The sequence below is a fragment of the Hippocampus bargibanti genome, linkage group LG22 (assembly GCF_051943395.1).
Source record: "Hippocampus bargibanti isolate YZ-2025 linkage group LG22, ASM5194339v1, whole genome shotgun sequence".
NCBI classification, from domain to species: Eukaryota; Metazoa; Chordata; class Actinopteri; order Syngnathiformes; family Syngnathidae; genus Hippocampus; species Hippocampus bargibanti.
This window is the reverse complement of record NC_142755.1, coordinates 3,881,269-3,906,578: the sequence shown is the minus strand read 5'-3', so window position 1 is coordinate 3,906,578 and position 25,310 is coordinate 3,881,269. Positions and strand designations below refer to the sequence as shown.

General features: G+C 39.7%; 1 protein-coding gene across 7 annotated transcripts in view; it reads right to left on the bottom strand.

The window, feature by feature from the left end:
* The window catches only part of LOC148881694 (copine-8), a 43,011-nt gene that overhangs the window by 4,051 nt on the left and 13,650 nt on the right, over positions 1 to 25,310 (bottom strand). For all 7 annotated transcript variants that reach the window (XM_088989220.1, XM_088989219.1, XM_088989222.1 and 4 more), the window contains 17 exons: positions 24,526 to 24,572; positions 23,526 to 23,629; positions 21,038 to 21,077; positions 17,734 to 17,810; positions 14,281 to 14,344; positions 14,097 to 14,200; positions 13,728 to 13,832; positions 11,807 to 11,848; positions 10,975 to 11,050; positions 10,510 to 10,563; positions 9,962 to 10,023; positions 5,204 to 5,250; positions 4,013 to 4,194; positions 3,801 to 3,928; positions 2,455 to 2,557; positions 175 to 232; positions 20 to 93 (listed from right to left, as the gene is read on the bottom strand). In XM_088989220.1, the coding sequence (XP_088845346.1) occupies positions 20 to 93; positions 175 to 232; positions 2,455 to 2,557; positions 3,801 to 3,928; positions 4,013 to 4,194; positions 5,204 to 5,250; positions 9,962 to 10,023; positions 10,510 to 10,563; positions 10,975 to 11,050; positions 11,807 to 11,848; positions 13,728 to 13,832; positions 14,097 to 14,200; positions 14,281 to 14,344; positions 17,734 to 17,810; positions 21,038 to 21,077; positions 23,526 to 23,629; positions 24,526 to 24,572 (1,367 nt within the window). The remainder of the gene's footprint in view (positions 1 to 19; positions 94 to 174; positions 233 to 2,454; positions 2,558 to 3,800; positions 3,929 to 4,012; positions 4,195 to 5,203; positions 5,251 to 9,961; positions 10,024 to 10,509; positions 10,564 to 10,974; positions 11,051 to 11,806; positions 11,849 to 13,727; positions 13,833 to 14,096; positions 14,201 to 14,280; positions 14,345 to 17,733; positions 17,811 to 21,037; positions 21,078 to 23,525; positions 23,630 to 24,525; positions 24,573 to 25,310) is intronic.

The window sequence follows — 25,310 nt, the reverse complement described above, 5'->3', positions numbered from 1 at the left end:
GAGGATTCCGACGACATACCTGGACTATATCTCTCTCTGCATATCGTCCTCGGGATGAAATTCGGACCTCGTCGCCATCTAATTCAATCATGGCTGATGTCGAGAAAAAGCAAAGAAAACAAAAATGAAATCCTCACGGCCTTGTCAATCAAGCATTTAAAATGCTTTTCATACCGTCAAATTCAGCAGGTCCGACCCCCACGATGATGATGGACATGGGCAGGCAGGAAGCCTGGTTGACACGTGAAGAGAAAAACAAGTTGAAATTCCTAACGTGAGCCGACGTGCGTTTGGGACATTTTAAAGGACAACCGACACCATTTTTTTGTTTCCTAACTGACATCAGAAAAACGTTTTATAGCATCTAAAATACCCAAAACATGCAGGCTGATATTTTTAGTCAAATGCAAAACACCAAGAAAAATGAGTTCAAGTGTCCCAAAACGACTTCAAAATGGCGAGTTTCAGAAGGTGCCGCCTCCTTGTTCGTGACGTCACGCCAGGATGTCTTCGCCTTGCTCTAGAATTCAAAACAATGGCTTCAGATTCGGAGAAGATGCTTTCTTGTTACTCATCCAGTTATGAATATGATTCAAATAGTTCTGAAGAGGAAAGCATAAATGTTTGCAATCGATTAAAGAAGTACTTGCTAATCAATTCGAGCCATCAGGACTCCAATGTAGCATCCCAGAAAATGCACAAGATGGCGCCCAAGCTCCATTGGAAATGGCCTGATTTGTGTGCTGGGAATTTGTGTCAACTAATATCAAATAGTAGTCTTGGTGCAACACACAATTCACCATCGCATTATTTATGTGTTTTCCTTCTAATTTCATCATCAACACGGATCAACATGAAGTTTTCAGGCCAAACAAAGTACCCAAAATGCATTGTGTGTCGCTTTCTCGGTCAGGGGCGTTCCTTCAGTGACGTCACGTACGGACTCGTCACCAACTCAAACACAAGACTTCCTGAATATTCAGCACGAGTCTTAAAAGGTAAAATATAGCCATTTACCGTGGAATCTGTAAAATACGCTCAGTAGAAGTCATTTGAAGTGATTTTACAAATTATGGACACAACTTGTCCGGAGGCGTCGATTGTCCTTTAAGGGAATAATGTGACTAATAATGATCATAGCGGACCGCTAGCAAATGGCTAGCGAAGTGCAAGGAGCGACGGACGCGTTGACCTCAGGCTACGGCGCAGTAGATGATCTTATTTCTTGACGCTCTTTTCTGAAAGGTCAGGCTAGCCGCTCTCTGTGCTCGGCCATGTTTTCTTTATGCTTTATTTATTTTAAAAGAAAACAAAATCCCTCTGCCTCAACCATTAGATTCAACAGACACGCCAGCTTCCCCGCGGAATTTTCTTTGACTTGACAGTGATGGACAGAGGGGAGCGAATAACATGCGGTCAAAACGCAGGAGCAGGCGCTGCAAACATAACAAAATAGCAAGTCAAACAAACCCGCTCCTTGTTGCATCATTAATGTGTTTGCATGGCGAATAACGACGCTTCGAAGGGTGACTAATATGATTTGTATGGGAAAAAGCCAACTGTATATGAAATGAAAATGGATTCGGAGACGCCATCAAAAAAAAAAAAAAAAATACAGACGCCGACACCCCACCCGTGAGATGTCAAGAAGACCGAGGTGTGCGAACGTAGCTCATTTACATTGATGTTGCTCAATCCTTATAGACTTTGAGCACACAAAAAAAATGTATATATCTATATATACAGGTAACATCCGAGTTACGAACGGCGCGAGTTACGCCTGGCACCGCAACGCACAAGCAGACGGCAACGCATACTAAAATTTTGGCCAGCCAGCATGTCACACACTCGCACAGCAATCTACTGCGTGACTACACTCAATACAGTAGTTATACTGTGCAGATACCGTGTCGGCAACATTTCTTGTGGTACTGTACACTGTTTTTTTTTCCTTCGCCGTCCGAGCATGTGTGTCAGGTGACCTCTTCTGGCTGTTAGCAGAGACCGATTTTTCGAAAGCTGTATTTTAAGTGTTTTCGTTAACCCGCTATATAAAATCTACATTTAAAATATAAATCCATAATATCGAATAAAATGATAAAAATGACACTAAAATGCAAGTATAACACAGTGTAACACAGTTATAAAAATTGATAAATACGAAATATAAAATGATAAAAATGACACTAAAAGTCATAAAATTTATAAATGAACTGTAAACAGTTTGGTGTATAATAGTATTCAATAGAAAACGTTATTTAAAAACAACAGATTGACATCGTATACTTTCCTGTCGTGTCAACGTCACGTCGGCCATTTTGAATGGATTTCAATTTACAACCGTTTGACTTACGACCGTTTTGTCGGAATGGAACCCGGTCATAACTCGGATGTTACCTGTATACATGTGTATATAAAAATCTTCTCTGCTCTTGCTATTGTATACGTTCTTACATTAACGATAGATTCCTTGGTTTGGGCCATGTCCGAAATGACGCCATCCGTAATGATGAGCAGAACAAAGTACTGCGACCCATCCTTGACAGACGCCGCATACCTGCGTCAAAGACAAAAAAAAAAACGCAACTCAGAACATGAATGTTGCCCCCCTTTTTATTTATGTCCCCAATATAGGAAGAGATTTCTTTTAACCTCCCCGCTGTTACGCTGTCTCGTTCTACCGGGGGAGGATACTAAATCCATCAAGTGCAAGTAGACTCCGAGTCGATTCCGCCGCTCAATAAGGCTTTTCGCTTACTTTCATGTTAATACCACCTTTTTTGACTCAAGGCTGTTGTTTGCGCGCGCAGGTGATGATTTAAGCCACTTAAACCCGCTCTGAAGCACTTCAGATTATGCCCCATTTTGTTTTTTTAAACTATATACATTTTATATTTGTTTAAAAAAAAATGTAATGGGAAAATGTGGTGTATTTTGGAGTCAGATGGAACAGATTAATCTCATTTCAATTCATTTCAATAGGAAATATTTATTTGAGTTGTTTTGGAGGTTTTGTTTCTAGTGGAAGCGTAAATGTTCTGGCTGTCATTCTAAATCGTTGCCATGGATAAATAAATCATTATCTTGGAACCGACTGAGCCTAACTGAATTATATATATATATATATATATATATATATATATATATATATATATATATATATATATATATATATATATATATATATATATATATAGGCCAGAGCTACCAGCAAAATTCACTGACGAATCTCCTCGGATGAGAAGCAAGCTGTCCAACACCTTTAAAGAAGTACAGATGACGGCTGAAGAAACCTTATCATCGATGGACCAACTCCTGTACGACTGAGATCTTACACATACGTATTAGCTATCTATTAGCTAGCTAGCTTGCTATCTATTTGAGTTACCACTGGGTTGAGTGAACGCTGCCGCTTCTCATCCACAGAAAAACATTTACTGTGACTGTAAAGTGACCTTGAGAGATTTGAAAGGCACTCATAAATGAAATGGATTAGTATGATTATTATTACAATTAATGTCGGGGATGTCATTTATTGCGAGCGTGTTACATTTTCATAACTTCAGACCGCAAAATAAACAGAGCGCTAATTGTTTGCTTTTCTCATCAAGGTGATTGCCTGCAGCAAAAAAAAAAAAAAATGATCCACTAAAACGCAAACAAACGTGCAATCAAGAAAGGATCTCCTCCATGCATATATTTTTTTTCTAGTCGGAAAGATTTCCCGCAAAGATCTTATTACAGACAACCTTCCAAGTACTCGGCGTGCTTTTTTTGGGGGAACTGGTGAACTGGTGTACCTGGCAACGTGGTTAACCACGGGGGAAAAGTTGGTGGGTCCGTACAGTTGCACTGATTTCAGGCTTTGATAGTAGGCTTCCATCACGCCATCTATTCCCGCGCAATACGGGTTCTGAGGGTTCCCGTTCTACATAGGAGAGAGCAGACATAATAAAAAAAATTATAAAAGGTCTTTTTTTGGACATGACATGCTACTTGTAATCGCTCTCACCAAAGCAAACTCGTGGGAAATCCGCCCATCAGGCGGCAACTTGGCACCAAAGCCGAGCGCTGGGAACATTTTGTCGCTGTCGTAGTCCTGAATGATCTCGCCGACCGCTTTGAGGGCCATGGCGTAGGCGTTGAGTTGGTAGGGGCTCATGTAGTGGAGTGAAGTGGGCTGGGCGGGGTTACCTGGAGAGGAGAAATCATAAATATTAAAATTCGCTTTTCTGTCTTTTTAAAAAAATATAGTTAGTATTAACTCATTCACCGCCATTCCCGAATTTATTTGGGAATTGAAAAGCGTGACGTGGAGCACCCATTCCAATTTGTTCGAGTTTAGTTTTTTTTTCTTGCGAGGTGCGTTTCAAGCTTCGGTCAGACCTCTGGCAATGTTTTCTAACTCCTACAAGGGGACAGCATTTGCCTTTTGTACATCCACTCCCATTTCACGCTCATATAACTCCAGACCGAGATAATTTAGGAATTAACTTTTTTTTTTCTGAGAAGAAAGTCAAAGGTTTCTTGCACTGAATTGAATGCTTCTCTCATCCCAAAACTCAATATTCCGTGGGTGCTGCAATTTGAGGGAAAATGACAAAAACCCTGGCACTGGAGTGGACACACTTGCACATTGTCCGGCAATGAATGAGTTAATTCATTAGATTGTTAGTTTTTAGGTAGTATTTTTTTTCTCAATGCTTTGTTTTAGATTCGTTAACAGTTTTATTCCCGCCAACTAAATGTACAATAAATAAATAAATAAAGATCAGGTTATTGTGCAAAAAAAAAAATATTACGTTCATAAAAGTCATTTTTTAAGACTGTCAGTTCTCAAATGTAGTAAAAGAACATAAAAATGTTAATTGTTTTATGTTGGGTGTGATATTTGAATTTCTTGAGATGGTGAATGTGCAAAATAAAGGTTTAAAATATTTTTTACTGTGTGGTGCAAACCCATTTATAGGTATATTTTACAATTAGTAAAGTAAAAATTTATTTTGTTTTTTTTCTCCATTTTCTTTTGTTTTACCTTACGAAATATTGTGCGTATTGTGGTCAAAATCGGAAGTCTACCAACAAAATCGTGAGACTTAACATATACGCACGGGGTCACACCCGCTGTCAACAATTGATCGAGCGCTCCCCGCGGCAAAATCCTCACGTGTTTTTTTTCCTCCAAATGTGCCAAATGACTCACCGTTGGAAGCCGTGAAGTCGATGGCCACGGTGAAGTTAATCTGCGTCCTTGGAAGAGAAAAAAAGACACAGATAGGATTCATTAATCAGGAACGGTCTCCATCTTGCCTGCAAAAAAAAAAAATAATAATATGGCTAATGTCATTAGGCCATAAACACCAAACAGGGATCCGTCCTGTAGCTTTAAAGGACAACCGATGTCACTTTTTTGTTTTTTAACTGAAATCAGAAAAACGTTTTATAGCATCTAAAATACCCAAAACACGCAGTATGATATTTTTATTCAAATGCAAAACACCAATAAAAATGACTTAAAGTGTCCAAAATCTGCAAAAAATTGAGCTGCGAATTTTCAGAAAGTCCCGCCCCCAGCTCGTGACGTCACGCCAAGACGTCTTGCATTGCTAGCGATCCAAAATAATGGTTTCAGATTCGGAAAATATGCTTTCTTGTTCCACATCCAGTTATGAATATGATTCAAATAGTTCTGAAGAGGAAAGCACACATGTTTGCAATCGATTAAATTGCCATTTTGAGGCAACATTGGGGGGAAATCTCTCACCCAAAAAAGAGGCACAAAATGGCGACCTCCTGTGGCCACCTCCGTTTCCACAGGCTGATAAATTCCTTATATGGCGCTTGGACGCCCTCTTCTGGCCTTCTGGCGGCTTTTGGGTGCAACACGAGGTCCCCAGACCAAACAAGTACAGCAAAATACATTGACGTGATGGAACGACTGCTACAATGCGTCTTTTTTACGGTCAGGGGCGGTCCTTTAGTGACGTCACATACGGACTCGTCACCAACTCAAAAACAAGACTTCCTGAATACACAGCGCGAGTCTTAAAACGTAAAATATAGCTATATGCGGTGGAATCTTATTAAAATACGCTCAGTAGAAGTCATTTGAAGCCATTTTACAAATTATGGACACAACTTGTCCGGAGACGTCGGTTGTCCTTTAAGCCGTTTAATAGCAAACCTCGGACCCCAAAGGCTTGTGAATGTATCCCCCCTATTGTCTCAACTTGTTAACCTGTAGCGAGTTGATGTGGTCAAGCCTGTCAGCGCTTTTTTTCACACCAAGCCTCAACCCCCCCGGACCCCCGGTTCTCTGTTCACTGTCACTCCAACACGTCGCGCGTGTCATGTCGCGGTTGGAAGCGGCCGGCAGCTTCATCCTATTTGTCACCTCAGCGGACCGGAAGATGACCAGGCTCTACAAGCAATCCATCGTCATGACGGGACACTCATTGGTCCGGAGGGTGCAGGGGGGGGGGGGGTCAAGAGATGGACGGAGATATGGAGGCAATGGAGCCATGGGGAATATGTTTCTTTGACCGTTTCAGTGGCTAGAAGTGTATTTGGTACTTGATCCTTCATTGGGGATTTGCAGACTTAATCAACCTTGTATGTGGAACTGCCGCAGCTTGGAATTGAAGCAGATTTACGTGGAACAGGAGATGTGAGACATGTCTCTTTTCGTCAATGGATGCTATAGCTTCGTGTTTGCTTTCAACATTTAGCTTGTAGCAGATGTGCACATTTCATTCACCATGACATCCCTCATCCACTGGTGAAAAGGACGCTTTGATCCTCTCCCTTTTCATCAGATTGATATAAAATATGTTTGACAGACTGATACCAGTGCAAGATCATTTACTTTGATGACAGTGATATTATGTGATATTGGTTTCAATCACTTGATGCGTATGTGGAACTGTCGCGGCTTGGAATTGAAGCGGATTTACGTCAGACGGTAGATATGAGACAATCTGTTTTCCGTCAAAGGATGCAACATCTTCGTGGCAGCCCTGCCACCCCACACAAAAATGTATAAACAATTTAAAATATGTTAGTAAATTTGGAAAAGTAGGAGAAAAAAAATAATTCAGGCAGTCCTCTTTTTCCAACAAATGTCCTTCATAATTAGACACATTTTCACTCCATGAAAAGAAAAGAAAATACTTTGCATGTTATGAACACCTGCGGCGGCGCCGTAGGGGCAGGCCCCTTTGCGGTTGCTAGGCAACAGCAGTCCGCAAAGGTGGACTGTTTCGTCCCTTTTAACCCCACTTCTAATAAGGAGCGTTTACCTCGGCCTCGCAAAGCAATGTTGTCTTTAATTACGGCTTTGGTTTGTCACATTAGGCCGCCCGCCAAGTGTTGATTTGTTGAAATGACGAGGTCTTTCCGTTGGGAGACCACTTTTTGACTATTCTCAAATGTAGTAAAATAATATGAATATTTTTTTCATTTTTTTCCATGTTGGGTGCGATATCTGAATTTCTTGAGATGATACATGTGCAATATAAAGTTCCAAAATATTTCTCCTTGTGTGGCGCAAACCCATTTAGAGTTTCACTATTTTTCGTAATTAAACACTCGAAAAAATTATAGGTAGCTATCTAGCGTGCTATCTATCTAGCTAGTGTTGTTCTAACCAAAACAAACAAAATAGCCAGCTAGCTAAATATCTATCTGGCGACCTATCTAGCTAGTGCTGTTCTAACCAAAACTAACAAAATATAGATAGGTAGTTTATGTATTTATATATGTATTTATATATGTATTTATATAAGTATTTAATTATGTATTTATTTGTTTGTTTATATATTTTTATGTATTCATTTATGTATTTATTTGTTTGTTTAGATATATTTATGTATTTATATATATATATATATATATATATACAAACAACAAACAAAATATAGCTAGCTAACTAGCTAAATATCTAGCTAGCTAAATATCTATCTATCGAGCTAGCTAAATAGTTCTCTAGCTAGATACATTTAGTGCATCTAGAATGTTTAGTGGCCTTAATGTTTTTTTTAAAAAGCATCTCAGGTGGCATCTTGATGACATGCCAACAGATGCTGCAGCTTGGAAAGCGTCCAAGTCGCCAAAGGATGGAATGAAGACGTCATCGTATCCATTAAGAAGTTTGACAGCGGCGGCAAGGAAAAAAATCTAATTGGACTTGACAGCTTGCATCAGAGTTGCTTTTCAAATATGAACCCCCCTCTCCCCCTCCTACCTCCCCAACACACCAAATTCTTTGTTCCGCCGCTGGATGTCTGCTCCCTCTTTCCAAATGACATCTCCCTCACAATACGTTCAATACGGGGGCACGGTTTCCTCCGGCTTCTATTCTGGTTTCAATACTCAATTCCGCAGGCAAAATAAAAGGGGGGTTGGGCAATATCTGTCAGCATGAGTGACAAGAGCAGCCATCAAAGACACGACTCCAAATGAAAGATAGGGCCAACAACTGTTCATTTTCATTCCAGGGCCTTGTGAATAGAAGCTTCTTTGTGCCGAGCCATGGGTGGTTTCAACGCTTTAGCGGGCGCGCTGAATAGAATGAGAAGCAGGATTGAGACGGGAGACTAGCCCCGAATCAGGGGTTTATGCTAATGCCGCTAGCCCGATCGTACGTCTAATGAGGTCCAAATGAGCAATTAGCTGATTGGGTTGAAGCATTGGGAAGAGCCGTCAATCAAAGTAGCGGGGTAAAAGGGGGTTATATGAGTCAAAGCGGCTAGCCAAAACCGACTAGGGGGTTATAATCAAACCACCTGCGAAGAGATGCCGACATTTCGCTCTTTCGAGCGGCAAAGGTGCCCACGCGCAGTGCTTGGGCGGGGATGCGAGCGCACGAAATGAACAGCGACTTGCTCGGTGACATTCACTGAGCGCATCCCCGCCACGTGATTCAATATCTTATTGATTTTGATGGAAATCAACAAGAAAGTCTTTGACAAGGTACACGAGGTAGACAAAACTAAAGATATATATATATATATTTTTAATACATATATTTTTTGACTACAGGGTTTCCCAACCTTTCCTTAGTGAGGACACGTTTTGTATAATGTTTAAGGAGCACCACCTATGAATGGTGTATTTTCATTTTTTACCATATACGTGTATAAGGCACACTGGACTATAAGGCGCACTTTCAATGAATGAAAAAAGGTTTCCAAGTATAATATATAATTAAAAAATATATATAAGTCACACCACATTATAAGGCGCTACAGTAAGGGTTAGGGTTATGCAATACTTCTTCTACAGGGGGGGAAATGGAGTCGGTGGCTGCTGATAGTAGTTGTGAGACCTGTTGTGGCTCAATATTACTTCACATATAAGGCGCAACTGCGTATAAGGTGCAGGGTCATTTTTTTGGGTGCGCCTTATACAGATATATAAAAATATGTAAGACGGTACTCAAGTCAATTTTGTTTCACAAAATAGTAAACATAAAAAAAAATCTGAAATCAGATGAGCTGATTAATTTAAAACAGTTGACTCAAATAAGCAGTTAGCTTAACTCATTTGCTGCCATTCCACCTTCAAATCCCATCTCAAAAGCCACCTATTTAAAATTGTATTTTCTGTGTAGCGCTCTCTCTTGTTTCTATATACGTATATATAATTGAATTGTATTTATTGTATTCTATTTATAATTGTATTCTATTTATAATCGTATTTTATTTATTATTGTATCTATGCTTTTCTGTGACTATAAAGTGTTCGCGAGAGCTTTGAAAGGCGCTTGAAATAAAATGTATTATGATGATGATGATGATTATTGTTATTATTATTAAAAAACAACCCCCAAACAAATTCGTGAATGGCGCTCTTTGTCATATTTTCAATTCCCGAATCAATTCGTGAATGGCAGTGAATGACTTAATATTGCTTTTTTAATGAGTGATCAATATCATATTAAAAAAAAAAATCTTTCACCCACCCTCCTTTTATGTAGTCCAGAAAGGTGACTTCGATATCCACGAGGAATGACAACAGCGTTACCTTGGAGACAAAAAGGTAAAGGGTGCATTCATGTCAGTGACAAAGTGATGATGTATTTATTAGTATTAGTATTAGAATTAGTATTAGTATTAGTATTAGTAGTAGTAGTATTAGAAGTAGTAGTATTAGTAGTAGTATTAGTAGTAGTATTAGCAGTAGTATTAGTAGTAGTATTAGAAGTAGTAGTATAAGAAGTAGTAGTAGTATTAGTGGTGGTAGTAGTAGTAGTAGTATTAGAAGTAGTATGAGAAGTAGTATTAGTAGTAGTAGTATTAGTAGTCGTAGTAGTCATAGTAGTAGTATTAGTAGTAGTAGTAGTAGTAGTATTAGTATTGGTAGTAGTAGTATTATTATTATTAGTAGTAGTAGTATTAGTAGTAGTATTAGTAGTAGTATTAGTAGTAGTAGTATTAGTAGTAGTAGCAGTATTATTATTATTATTATTATTATTATTATTAAGTATGATTATTTTCGATTGCTGCTTACCGTTCCAGAATTTAGATATTTTTTCTTCTTATCTCTCTTCTTTGGATTGACTACCTGGGAGAAAAAAATCAAATTTCAGGATTATGATCTTCCTTTTCCAACAGCAACTTTTGTCAATGAGACAACTGACCCGCGTAAAATCAAAATTCAACACGAGTGTCAAGCAATTTTTTTTAAGCTTCATTTTTAATAACCAAGGTCGTTCTGTCTGATAAATATGATAGCAAGGTTAAAGTGAGGAGAGATGGCCTCGTGGGTTTAACGCGGAAAGTTGAGGATTTATGCCTTCAAATTGAGTCTGAAGGTGAGGAGGAAAATGTGGCTTGAACACACAAACAAAAGCAGCAAAGGGGAAGGCGAGATAAATAAAAAAAAAAGATTTAAAATAAGAGCTGTTTTTCATATTGAAGCCTTTTTTGATTTTAATATACTAACTGTCAAAACGTTGATTCATTGTGAGCTCACCTCGTAGACGTTGAATTGGCTCTGCCCTCTGGATAATTCTCTGTAGCTGGTGCTGAATTCGCCAATAAAGTCGTGACTGTAGGAAGTGGAAGAAAAAAAACATGTCGGGCGACGTTATCACTGCGCACCATGTAAAAAAATAACAAATAAAAGCACCTACGCTGAATAGAAAGGAGTTGAAATGATAAAAGGAACAACTCCTCATCAATATGCGGCGGTGTCAGTCAGCCAGACTCATCAAGAGGCTTTTAACGTGGGAACAACCCGGCGGAGGAAAAGCTTCCAAAGCGCTTATTTTTATGTCTTTATTTTTTTTAACATAATCGACTTGGCGACTTTGTCTTTTTAATGACATCTCTTCACAATAACGGATGACAATAATGCAGATAAGAATCACACGGGATAAATATTGGTGTCTGGGATTCCGACACTTCGCCAAAAATGTCCGTTTCAACCTCAGCGGACTTATCTGTGATTAAATGTTCATTTTTGACTCGTTGATGAACTTTTAAGAAATGTATTTACTGCACTATAAGGAGCACATAAAAGAAAAGATTTTTTTCAAAAGCTGACCATGCGCCTCATAATACGGGTGCGCCTTACGCATGGAAAACGTTTTCAAATATGTCATTCATTGAAGGTGCCCCTTATAATGCGGTGCGCCTTATGTATGGAAAAGGTTTATAAAATATGTCATTCGTTGAAAGTGTCCCTTATAATGCGGTGCACCTTATGTATGGAAAATGTTATTTTTAAATATGTCGTTCGTTGAAGGTGCACCTTATATTCCAGAAAATACGGTAATCTTCCAAGAGACAAACACGCATATTACCCGCCGTCTCTGTCCCAGTCGTACACCTCCACCTTGATTGTTCTGTGACAAAAAAGGATAGAATGAGGGTTAGTTTTTTTTGTCATCTTCTCGAAAGAGACTTTTATGTTTATCCTGACGAAATTCGCTGCAGTGCCGCTGGCGGCGTCATTAAATCCCGCCGAAAGACAAAGCTGTATTTGTCAGCCGCGTGGCAGTCCTCATTAAAATGAGAAAGATGTATGATCATGGATGGCGCCAGTCAATTTGATCGGAAAAAATGCTAATTTCTTTTTGTTGGCTTCGCCGTAGATCCCTTCGGCGGCTTATCTCCATTTCCAAACAGCTACACCTGCCTCCCGTCGTACGCTCTTCCTCAAGACGAAAATTCATTGGCTTCTCGTATGCCGTGACGGCATCCCGATATACAGTACAGTACAGTTTCGCTCCTCATCCGAAAAGCTTCGTCAGCGAGCTAAAGTGGTGCTGGTAACTCTGGTCCTATATATATAAATCCCTAATGGTTTAATGTAGATTGTGCTTACAACAGACTTCTTAGGTCGTTATCACATAGGTTTATCATGCTGATGAGGTGATACCAGTGCTAATGGGGCAATCAGAGCCAGGAATAGCACTTTAGAGGTAACCAAACAGGACAAAAAAAGTAATCCGATTAGCTTCAGGGAGTAGTCCTCTGCAGGGACCTATCAAAGAAGAGGTCTGGCATCGCCACCTTTGTCCATTAGGGATATATATATAGGGCCAGAGTTACCAGCACAACTTTAGTTCACTGACAAAGCTCTTCAGATGAGGAGCAAAACGTCCGACGCCGTCAAAGAACTACAGATGACGGCTGAAGAAACCTTTTCATCGATGGACGAGTCCTATACAAATGAGAGCTGACACAGACAAATCTTTATTAAGGAGAAAATAGGGATGCCCGACTTTGTTCTTACTATGGCGCTGCGGCGTGGCTTCCCCGAAACAAATTGCATGTAATTGAAAACACCCATCCTTCTCATCTTTCAATAAAAGGCAAGGAGTCGAAACCCGAAGCGGCGCTAATGGCCCTCGGAGCTCCGGCGTAGGCGGCCGGATGAGCATCATTACAGGGAAGGAGGTAATAAAGTTAAGGAGCAGGAGCTCCTCATAAACCTGCGCGCTGATCGACTCTCGGTTCTTGAGATGGATGAGTGGTGGGTGGGTGGGGTCAACACCAGCACCACAATGGATACCGATGGACTGAGTCGTACTCGTTACTTTTTAGCAGGACAAATGAGGTGGGTGCTTATTCCATAAATACATATTTTTAGAAATCTTAACTGCACGAGTGCCATACAAGAGGCTTAGTTGTTTCTTATATCATGTCACAGACGCAACAAAAGGAGTAACCGTGTGGGACTGTGCATGTCCATTGTGCATTTTTCGACTTCAACTGGAAAAAAAAATCCTTTTGAACCCTCCGCACCCTGGCCACCACCCTTTTTCCAGATACTTTGCACATTGTCTCAATTATCCATGCGAGGTACCAGTTACACTAAGGAATTTGATTTTGGCACCGCCCTACCCACTCTCGAGGACTTGCACACTGCAAGAATCAAAACAAGAGCGTGGAAAAATCCTATTGAACCCTCCGCACCCTGGCCACCACCCTTTTTCCAGATACTTTGCACATTGTCTCAATTATCCATGCAAGGTACCAGTTACACTAAGGAATTTGATTACATTAGATTATATTAGATTAGATTTTATTCGTAATCCTCCATACTTATTTGTCATGTCTTTTTTACGATGATAGTAGTGCAGCGGCCATATTTTCAATATACATATAAATAGTTTTTAACATGGTTATTTGTCTGAATAGTTATAACAAATATTTAGCATCAGGCTAGTGCGTAAAATGGACTCCATTCATCGTACATTTGGGAAAATGGCGGCATACCTGTCGTAGTCCCCGTTGCAAAGTGCGCGAACGGGGATTTTAAAGGCTTGCCACACAGGGTCCAATGTGTTCTTCACTACTTCCGTTTTGTGGCAGATGGTAAACCTACGGAAAGAGAGATCGGGGATGAAAGATTAGCGGGGGATGCTACGTATGTTATTCGAACATAAATAGCACATATTTCCTGATTCAACTCCCTCCCGGTAACTCAAATTGTTGCGCAAACATGGCTTCTTTCAACTTGATTTCAGAGCCCTTTTTTGATCCGGAGGGAACGACAAATCAATGAAACCAATTTCCCCTGGATGCAGAGGAGGATTAAAGCCTCCCCCTTCTAAAGCGGAGTAGAAGAAAGGAACAACAACGCACGTGCTGTCCTCGTTGCTCCTGTAGAAGACCAGGAAGGGATCCGATTTGCCGAAAAAATCCTTCTTGTCTAATTTGTTGCCGCAAAACTGCATCATCACCGACTCCTGGTGAGCATGCGACAAGGAAAAGGCACGACATGGAAACAAGGTCGTTCCATCAACCAATCGCGAATCAGTTTGCTCACCCTGCAGTTGTTCAGTTCCTCGGCTTTCACGATGATAGTGCCGCATTTTTTGCCGGAAATGCCTCTGTTAACAAAAACACAAGAAAAACCAAATATATATTTTTAAAAAAGAAGACAAGAGCTCATGAGCATATTTTGTATATGTAAACCAGTGGCAAACTATAGATTTCATTGCTAGGCCTTCGATAGCGCTATGTCTGAATCACTTCACAGCTGCGATTGTGGTGGTTAGGAAATAACTTTTGACTTGAAGAAACGTAAAAAATACTGCCTTTAAACCGTGTCGAATTTTTACGATGAACCTCATAAAAGTGCAATATTATTTGCTATTTTTGCTAGCTTCGGAGCTATGCAACCTTTCTTAATGATGTCTTGAAAATGGCATTAATAGTAAATTTGCAACCAAATCCATTTCTTCTCGGTTGACAAAACCGCTATTAACTCAACACAAAAATGTATTTGCTTATGCAGCTCGCTACTGATAAAGTGCTAGCTCTGGCCAGTATGCTCTTATCACCAGCGGCTAGTGATACTAGTGACTAGCCAATCATGTGACTAGCCAATCACAGTTTGCGAAAACTGATGCTTTCAGTGCCTTCGAGCAGGCCTTGGGTTGCCAACTCGAAAACTGATTGGTCAAAGCAACAGTTTAATTGACACTTATTTTATGCTCTAGGCCTGCAGAACTGATTGTGAAGGCGTCCAGGTAGATTTCCGATCCTAGTAACAAATGATGGCTGAAATGTGATTGGTTAAATGCTTGAATACGAAAACACACATCTGGAAGCGGCACAACAAGGGGAAAAGCAATGAAAGGAAGCTGAAAGATAATTTGGAATTATTTCACAAGAATTCATAGGCAAAATATAGTTCACATTAGTGTGTGATTCAGATATTTTAGGCCAGCAGAGAAGGCCTTGCAGGCCCTGAAGCTGAAAGAGTATTTGGAATGATTTAAGAGGAATTCATGAACAAAATATAATTCACATATCTGTGATGTAGATATTTTTAGGCCAGCAGTGAAGGCCTCACAGGACGTGACGGCCCACCACTGGTGTAAACGCACAATGGAGGTATTTTGTACAAGCCAAAGGCTAAAACGAGAGTAAAAAAAATGTGAATGCACCATTTCACTCTGTGACACATATTCAGAGTCAACATTTGGGTGCGGCTCTCTTTTACAAGTCACAAAGGGCTCTCTGTCGTGCACCCACGGCGTCCACCAAAAGGAAAAATTCGACGGTGGAAGCAGGTGAGGCACCCCACAGTGACATGTCATCCAGTGAACAACTATCATCTATCAACAATGCTAGTGAGGGGGTACAAAAAAAAGCAGAGCAAAGCACCTCGACATGACTTTTCAAGAGGTGTGGCAATGTGACAAAAAGAAGCAGGTCGTCTGATGAGCACCACTTTAGCAGAATTGCCCGACAAGAGATCGACTCAGGCAGCCGTTTAAGTGGCCCGGAATTGGGGTCAAAGAGCGCAGCTTGAAGCCAAATGCAAGTCTTCTCATTTCGGCACAAGGGAAATACAGTAAATGCCTCCCGTGTGCTACACGAGAAGCACCCCCCCTCCCTCCTCCAACGTCGCAGAATTTCAGGTCGGATTTTTGTTACATCTCGTTGCATTCGACTATTTTACAGTAAACTTCAATTAGCTTGAAGCAAGCGTACACCGAGGGTACTTATTTGGAGAACTGTGCAAGCGAGGGAGTGAGAACAGGTGATAAGTAATATTTGTGTGTTTTTAAATGTTTTGCGTATGTGGGAGGTGTAAAACTACCAAACACGTGTTGTTTTTTTCCTTCATTTTATTACAGTATGGTCTTTCAAAATAGCAGATTTCACTAGGCTGCTGATGAATCTGGCCTTGAAACAAACTAAAAAAATAGATAAGCGGTGAAACAGAAGTCAAGAGATGTAAATAAGTGCCGTGAAAGATTAGTTTCATTAAAAGTTTGAATCGACGTGGGTTTATGCCTCAGCAGGGAGTAGCACGAGTAATAGAAAGGACTGTAAAAATACAATTAAAAAACACACACACATAAGTTAGCATAAAAAAGTAAATAAAATGAAAGAAAATACAAAAAAAATACAATACAATAAAATAAACATAAAAAAGCTTATAAAATAAAACAAATACAATTAAAAATAAAATATAATATAAAATATTAAATAAAATAATATATAAAGTAAAATATATAATATAAAATACAATCTAAAATCTAATATACAATAAAATATAACATAAAATAAAGTTAAAAATAAAATAAATTATAAAATATAACATATACAATATAATATAAAGTAAATTATATAAAGTAAAATAAAATATAACATAAAATAAAACAAAATACAATAAAATACAATTAAAAATAAAATAGAAAATAAAATATAATTAAATGCAATAAAATATGAAGTAAAATATAAAGTAAACTATATTAAATAAAATCTAAAATATAAAATATATCATAAAAAAATACAATTACAAATCAAATTAAATAAAAAGGAAATAAGGCAGAGCGATTGGAGTTCTAAATCCATCAACCTGAGTAGTTTTACACGCGCTTCAAGACCTTCCCTCCTTCTCCCTTTTAGTTTCGACGCGACACAAAAAAAACAACCCCGCTCCGAAGAATACTTTCTGAGTGCGAGCATGCGAGAGGGAGGGAAAAGCAGTGAATCCTCTAATCAAGCGACAAGGATTTGCAATCAGGCTTTTGGCCCGAGACAGGTAATTACGTTTTGGGCTGCACAAGCATAACCCGTAAAAACGATAGATACCACAGTACATATCCATCTCGTAATCAGTGAACGGGAACGTATACATCGTCTGGGTCATTATTTATAACCGTATGGTGTGTGAGCATCCCATACAGAGGCTCCGTTTCGAGAAACTACTCGTAAACGGTTCTTGTAGTGGAGGAAACAAAATGGCTGTATCTCTGTTGTTTGTGTTTGTTTTTTTGATTTGAGAGCTTTTTTGGCTGGCAATGTTATTGATGATGAAAATGCAAATTTCCACGGCGGCGTCTCAAGAGGCACTCATAAAAATGCAAATTTTCACTAAACAACGACTCAGGGTGACACGTTGGAGCTTATCGGTGGGTAAGAGTTAAATACAAGCCCCTCGTTCACAGCACTCAACTGCCTTCATTTTGTTTAACGTTTGGCCCGGGAAGTGCTTGACACAAGCTTGAAGTGTTCCCGAGGTGGTTCGGTTGAAAATTCTCATCTCACGTGCGCACGCGGGGGGTGCAACGGAATCCCGCTGGAGATTGATTGAACAATGAAATTAACCGTCATTAGCCCTCATTAAAATTGTTAAGGATCTCCCCTGTTGCGTCGAGCAGCAGGTGTGCGCACATGAAAAGGCCCTTTTTTTTCTTTTTTTGATTCAATGAGGTTGTAATAATCAATATATAATTACAGAAACAATTGGTCCACTCACCCGAGAGGCTTTTCTAAGCGGCTGCCCAAAGACCCGACCGCCTCGCCTAATGTACAGTAGGCCTGGCCCAGAAAGTCCTGCGGAGTAAATAACAGAGAAGAAATGTGCTCAGTATTCAAGGCTAAAAACGCCGAAAGAAATGAAAAAGGTTTCCGTTAGACAGACCCAAAATCGTTTCAGTGGCCCCTTTTGGGAGATAATATCAGCAAGAAGATTGAGTCTTTCTCCCAATAGCCCTCACAGCTGCCCCACTCGGCTCCCCTGCCATTTTCCTGCCAAATTAAATTCCATTTTCACAGCGCGCGGGAATGAGACTTTACATTGGATGAGACAGAATCCCACGAGGAGGGCATGTAGCCCCCACAAACAAGGCAAACAAACGTGTTGCCGCATATGACGCTGTAAACGGATACATGAATTTGGAAGGGAGCTATTTGGGGAAATATGGCCGCTCTCTGAACGTCATAGCAAGGGGCAGACATGATTTGTCAAGATCGGGCACCAGAGAGGCATGACCATGATTGATCCTTTTAGTGTCTTTAATACTGAAGCTGACATAGATGGACAGCCGCGTTCCGATTTCATTGAATCTGCCTCAGCGAGGTTATTGTCACGATCGTTTGCTGTTGGAATGAGAGAGTCCGCTAATACGCCGCCGCTCGGTCATTAGCGTATCAAATGGACCGCGGATCGTGATTTGAATGTGCTCTTACCTCATTAGTGTGTATTTTAGAAACGATGTCACTACAAGATCCATTTAACTGATTCACTGGCAGAAGATATGCAAAATTTGTCCACTCCAGTGCCAGGGTTTTTGTCATTTTTGCTCAAATTGCAGGATCCACAGAATATTGAGTTATAGGACAACATAAACAGTCAATGCAGCGTAAGAAACCTTAAACTCTCTTCTTTCATTCGAAAAAAAGAATTAATTCCTAAATTATATGGGTCTAAGTTATCTGAGCTTGAAATGGGGGCGGCGGTACAAAATACAATACATACATAATAATTTAGATAGCTCTTAAAGAGCTGAAGCTGTAACAAAGCACTAACATGGACAAAAGGCAAATGCTTCCCCTCCGTGGAAGGGAAAAAAATAAAATTGCCAGAGGTTTGACCAGCGCTTGATTAAAAAACTAAAACCTGAATACATTCGAGAATGGCAGTGAATGAGTTAAATAGTAAAAGCACTAAATTGGGGGAAAAAAAGGACCAAGTTGTGTCGATTCAGTTGAAAAACATTTAATGTGATGGTTTAAATAGACAGAATGAGTGTGCGACTTTCATTTTTATTTATGTATGTATCTATGGATGTATTTGTGTATTTATTTATGTATTTATTTATTTATTTATTTATTTGTGTATTTATTTATTTTTTCATTTATTTATTTATTTGTGTATTTATTTATTTGTGTATACATTTATTTGTGTATTTATTTATTTGTGTATTTATGTTTTTATTTATTTGTGTATTTATTTATGTATTTGTGTATGTATTTATTTGCGTATTTTTTTTGTGTATGTATTTTTTGCGTATGTATTTATTTGCGTATATGTATTTATTTGTGTATGTATTTATTTGTGTATGTATGCATTTATGTATTTACTTATTTATTTATTTATTTACTTGTGCATTTATGTATTTATTTGTGTATTTATGTATTTATTTGTGTATTTATTCATGTATTTATTTAGTATTTATTTGTGTATTTATTTATTTGTGCATTTATGTATTTATTTGTGTATTTATTTATTTGTGCATTTATGTATTTGTGTATTTATTTATGTATTTATTTGTGTATTCATGCATTTATTTATGTATTTATTTATTTATTTTGTTGAGTGAGCGTGCCACATTTCCCTCCATATTTCATCATCTTTCACACCCGGCTCCCAGGTGTGCCCGTCGCCTACACCTTTCATGTTAAAAAAAAAAAAACACGTCTAATGGATTGGCTCTGTGCCCCCCTCTCCCCACACCCTCGCGTCCCTTTGGACACCTGCATCATCTCAGGGGTCTGTTGCGGAGGGGAGGGGGTGTCTCTTCTTGTAGCAAGGTTTATTGATTTTGAGATGATGTGATGGCGATGGAGGCAGGGGGAGGAGGGAGAGAAGACACGTTGACGGAGTGAAATGGGAAAAGGGAGAAATAGAAAGAAGACGGTGAGAGATGGAGAAGAAACCAAGCAGATAGAAATGCGATAGAAAGAAAATGATACCTGTCAAATGTCTTTTTTGTTGTTGTCATTATTGATATCAGCGTTACAATGATTTATCACTTCCTATTTGGATCAATTGTAGGTGCGGGAAATGAGAGTCAAAATGAGATGGAAGGGGGGGCAGAATTGTCATTTTTCAAAAATGATAATAAAATCTCCATGTTTTTTTTCCCGAACCGCAAAATCATGGTGCGATTGTCAAGGATGAAACAGATGCCTTCAAAGTGGACAAAATGGCTGATAATAAGGCATGTATTTATCATCCTCACTTGTTCCACTAATACAGTGAGACCTCAACTTACAAACACCTTATCTTACAAACTTTTCGTCTTACAAACGTCAAATTAATGAAAATTAAACCTTATAGTAAGCACTATTTTCATAATACACACCCACCACGGCTGGCGGAGTGATCTTCGGCGGAAGCACACGACCGAAGAGCACCAGAGGTTAAGTTACCAACAGTCCTTATGGAAGGTGACTCTCCTTCCATAAGCTATCAACGACCATCAAAAAAGTAAATAAAACTTTATTTTAGAGCATAGTTTATTTCTTTAATTACAGTCCTCATGCAATGCGCCTCTTTCTAAACAGCAATTCCCTTTGACCTTCGACCTCCAACGCCATTCCATCAAGCCATAAATGACCATCACAAATGTAAATAAAGTGACTTTATGATACAATGCAGTGTATTTCTTTCATTACAATACAATAGCACATTTATTATACATAGAATAAGGTATGTTGTGTGTAGTTTTAAGGCTTATTTAGTTGAAAAGTATATTTTAAGGAAACCCGGGAACGGATTATTCCAATTTTAATGGTTTCCTATGGAAATTTTTTGTTTGAGATACACACTTTTCACCTTACACACTCTGTCTGGAAGCCAATTAAGTTCGTAAGTTGAAGTCTCATCAACCAAAAGCTACGCAAGGGAGTATTTTCCCGATAAAGATAAACACACTCAAGTGTAAGGACCCTGATGACTGTTGTGTGGCTGAATTGCTCCTAATGGGAGTTATTAACCAGAGTGGCTCATCAAGACACACACAAATCGGAGAGAAGGAAGCGTTTCGGGCACTCACGTGTTTCGAGAGGTTGGCACTCTTGGAGTCGACGTCGTACCTACGCAAAGGGGAGAACACGAGTGATGAATTACAATGATTTTTGGGGAGGAAGGGGGTATGGGGGGGGGGGAAAGAGCTCAGCTGGGAAGACAACAGGGGGATTAGCAGACGGATACTGAGCCAGGCAGCTTGTCACCAGAAATCGTACCAAAAGCGGCGGGAATGCACTTGCCGACGTCGCAGGCGTCCCTCTCCCCGTTAAACTGACACTGAACGGACTAATTGGATGTCACACATATATTGCGAGGGGTTTATCTATATTCTGCGCGAGATACGTGAATGTCTGACCGACCGACCGATCATCGGGGAGTATTATTCACACCTCATATCCCCCCCGTACAATAGCCACCAAGAGATAATTTGACCTGGAATAGCTCTGCGAAGTGCAGAGGCTCCTCATAAAAAAATTGGAGGCAATCAAGCGGGATATTCGTTCGACATATCGGGAGATCGTTTAACAGCTTTAGGTCAGCTGTCGCTAAAAGCGCAGTGTCGTTTATTGGGGTAATATTTTGAAAGGGGGGGACATGGGGTTGATTTAAAAGAATGGTCAGGTTGAACAGTATCAAGTGGACTGTAATTCGGGTTTGGGATGTCACTTTTAGCTTGCCGTCAATAGAATTATTTGCGGGATAATACCCATTAACTCATGAGCACCATTCCCGAATTTTGGTCTTTGGTGCCGATCAAGCGCTGGTCAGACCTCTGACAATGTTTTTCCCCTTCCACAAGATGGCAGCGTTTGCCTTTTGTTCACGTTAGCGCTTTGCTCCAGCTTCAGCTATTGTTAAAGCGCTATATAAATCAATATGTATGCATTGTATTGTATTTTGTACAGCTGCCCCCATTTCAAGCACAGATAACTCCAGACTCATACAATTTAGGAATTAACTATTTTTTTCTGATCAACGAAGAGAGTCTAGCATGTCTTATGCTGAATTGAATTTTTATGAGGTCCTAAAACTCAAGATTCTCTGTGGATCGTGGAATTCAAGTGACAATGACAAAAACCCTGGCACTGGAGTGGATACATTTTTGCCTATCGTCTGGCATCGAATGAGTTAATCGGAGTGAACGGGCCGTAACTGCTCATCCTTCCACTCTCAGCTATCTGAGAAGTGAGGCAATTAATTTCAAATCGTCAAGCAGCCCTGTGATGGCTACGACTTGCAGTCGTTAGCATCTTAGCTTTCGAAAACAGCAGTCAACTGTCAATCTTGTAGTAATTAAGTGTATTTTGACAATATTTAGTCGCTTTTCATCATGCATTAAAAAAAATCCCACAGACGTACCTTTGAGATTACGATTCGAATGCTTCGCCCCGTCTACTTTGACATCACACCCACCATACTTTCGACCTGGTTGTTATGGTTACCCTTTTGCTACACTGCGCACTTACAAATCCCAAGTCGGTTCATCTGCACGTCTCACAGATTCGGAGATAATTAGCTTATGGTTAATAAAATAAAACCAAGCAAAACACTCGCTTAATTCAATGAGGGATGTAATCAGAGAGGAGGAGGAGGAGGAGGAGGAGGGAGGGTAAGTAGGGGGGGCCGGGGGGGGTTGTCACACCTACGGTCAAAGTTTTCTGAATTCATTTGCCAAAAGTCCAACTGTCTCACGGCGGCATATGACTCACTCTAAAAAAGCGCATGTGAAAAGGTAAAAGGCGTCGCCGTGGAGCTTTGTCAGTTCATAGGCGGGCTGAGGACAACGCGGAGCGGACGCCCGAGGACATGGGAGGAAATAAGGTAAATCCTGCGATGTTATCAACTGGAAAAAATAAATACCACACCACTGGAAGCCCCCAAGCACCAACATCCATAAACCAACAGGATGTAGACATTTTAATGGGTTGTTTTCCTGTGAAGGAGTTCAAGTCCTAAATTCTGCCCAAGGCCAGATTTCCGACCTGAGGATGACAGTTTCACACGCTGTGTCTGTTCACCTCAGATTGACCATAGATTTTCTGTGCTTCCATTGTGGGCCTTGTGTTCGGCGGCCAACTAAGCAAACAACAGCATGAAACTTAGAAATATATATATATATATATATATATATATATATATATATATATATATATATATATATATATATATTTGAAATAATAATAATAATAATAATACATTTCATTTATAAGCGCCTTTCAAAACTCTAAAGGCCACTTTACAGTCATCTGATGTTTTTTTCTGCGGGTGAGCAGCGGCAGCCACATGCGCCAGCGTTCACTCAACCTGAAAGTAACATGAAGTAATAGAGATAGCTAGCCAGATAGCTGGATAGCTAGATAAATAACACAAGAAAAGAGTCACACATTCAAGGCCGTTGTAAAAAAAATGTTTGCCCAATGCTACCTGAAAAAAAATATTCTATTTACAGATGTATATGTAAATGTACAGACACCTCTATTCGGCACATTTGGCGGTTAATAATGATTACTTACAAGTCAAATCGAAGATTTTGCCGCTCTTCAAAGAAGTAGTCCAATATGAATTTCCTCACAAAATCCGGATTCAGCGTGTTGTCAATCACCTCAGTTCTCCCAAACTGAAAAAAATAAAACCCCAAAAATGGGCGGAAATGTAAGACCAGTAAATAACCTAACCGAGGTAAGGCCATTAAACGAAAGCGGCGGTGATTCATGCGCATAATTTGTCAAGTTCCTACTCCAGAGCCAAAGTGGCCGTTGAGCCTATTATGGCGAGTAATCAATGCGTAGCCGCTGACAGATCATGTCAATGAGGGTCAGGCAGTCTTCTGCTTTGGCATTTAAGCGTCGCTCGCCTATTTAACAATGCGAGGCGGGCGACCGGGACTACTCAGGGCGATGAATAACGGCCAAATGATTACGCGCAAGAGATTTCGCTACCTCATTTCCATGTATGAATTTTCAACACTTATTTTAGCCACATGTTAGGCAGATTGTGTTGTTATAAATAAAGGAATAAATCATGTTCAGTCTTGGATGGATGCTGATAGCTAATACAGTGAGACCTCAACTTACAAACATGCGCCTCTCTTTCCAACCAGCAATTCCCTTTGACCTCCAACGCCATTCCATCAAGCCATAAATGACCATCACAAATGTCAATAAAGTGACTTTATGATACAATGCAGTGTATTTCTTTCATTGCAATACAATAGCACATTTATTATACATAGAATAAGGTATGTTGTGTGTAGTTTTAAGGCTTATTTAGTTGAAAAGTAAATTTTATGGAAACCCGGGAACGGATTATTCCCATTTTAATGGTTTCCTGTGGGATATTTTTTTTGAGATACACACTTTTCACCTTACACACTCTGTCTGGGAACCAATTAAGTTCGTAAGTTGAGGTCTCACTGTAAAAGCAAAAGGTGGCGAGGTGGAAAATTTATATAATCGGTTAATAAATTAAATAAAAAGCGAAAAGGGAGGGGAAAAATACAAATAACAAGCTCACCTCTCGCCATTCTTTGTTGCCCATGCCTTGTGTGTAGAGGACGCAGACTGAAAGAAAAAAAAGACCCAAAATAACAAATGTCATCAAAGTTTTGAAAAAATCTCATCAGAATGCAAAACATCAAAGCCTAATAGCGTCCATTTATATGTAATAACACCATCGCAACGCGTGGATGTAAATTCTTCTCTTCCAACAGGGCGACGCAAAACGTTTGGGGGCCATTTTGCAATTTCCTGGTGGTAATTATCTGAAAGCTAACATAATAGCGGTCGCTGTTTGATGTCATTTCAGATCAGAGTGGATTTATGTATTAGCATACCGTTGGTGGAAGGAGTCAGAAAAGAAAAAATGGAATTGGAGAGAAGAAAGGAGCGCTAGCGCCAGACCGTGATGCACTTGTGGAACGGCAGCGGCTTGCAATTGAAGCGGATTTACACTACGTGGGACAGGAGATGTAAGATCTAGGATGGCTAGCTATCAGTGTATTAGCTAACAAGAATATAGCTAGCTAGCTGTATAACTATTTAGGATGGCTAGCTATCAGTGTATGTGCTAACTAGATATTTAGCTAGCTAGCTGTATAACTATCAAGGATGGCTAGCTATCTAGCTAGCTATCTGTGAGGTATCTATTAGCTATCTACTAGCTGACTGGCTGGCTTTCTATCTAATTAGCTGCTCTATTGGCTATATATAGTAGCTATCTAGGTGGCTAGCTATCTAGATAGCTATCTGTTGGGTATCTATTAGCTATCTACTAGCTGACTTTCTATCTATTTAGCTTTC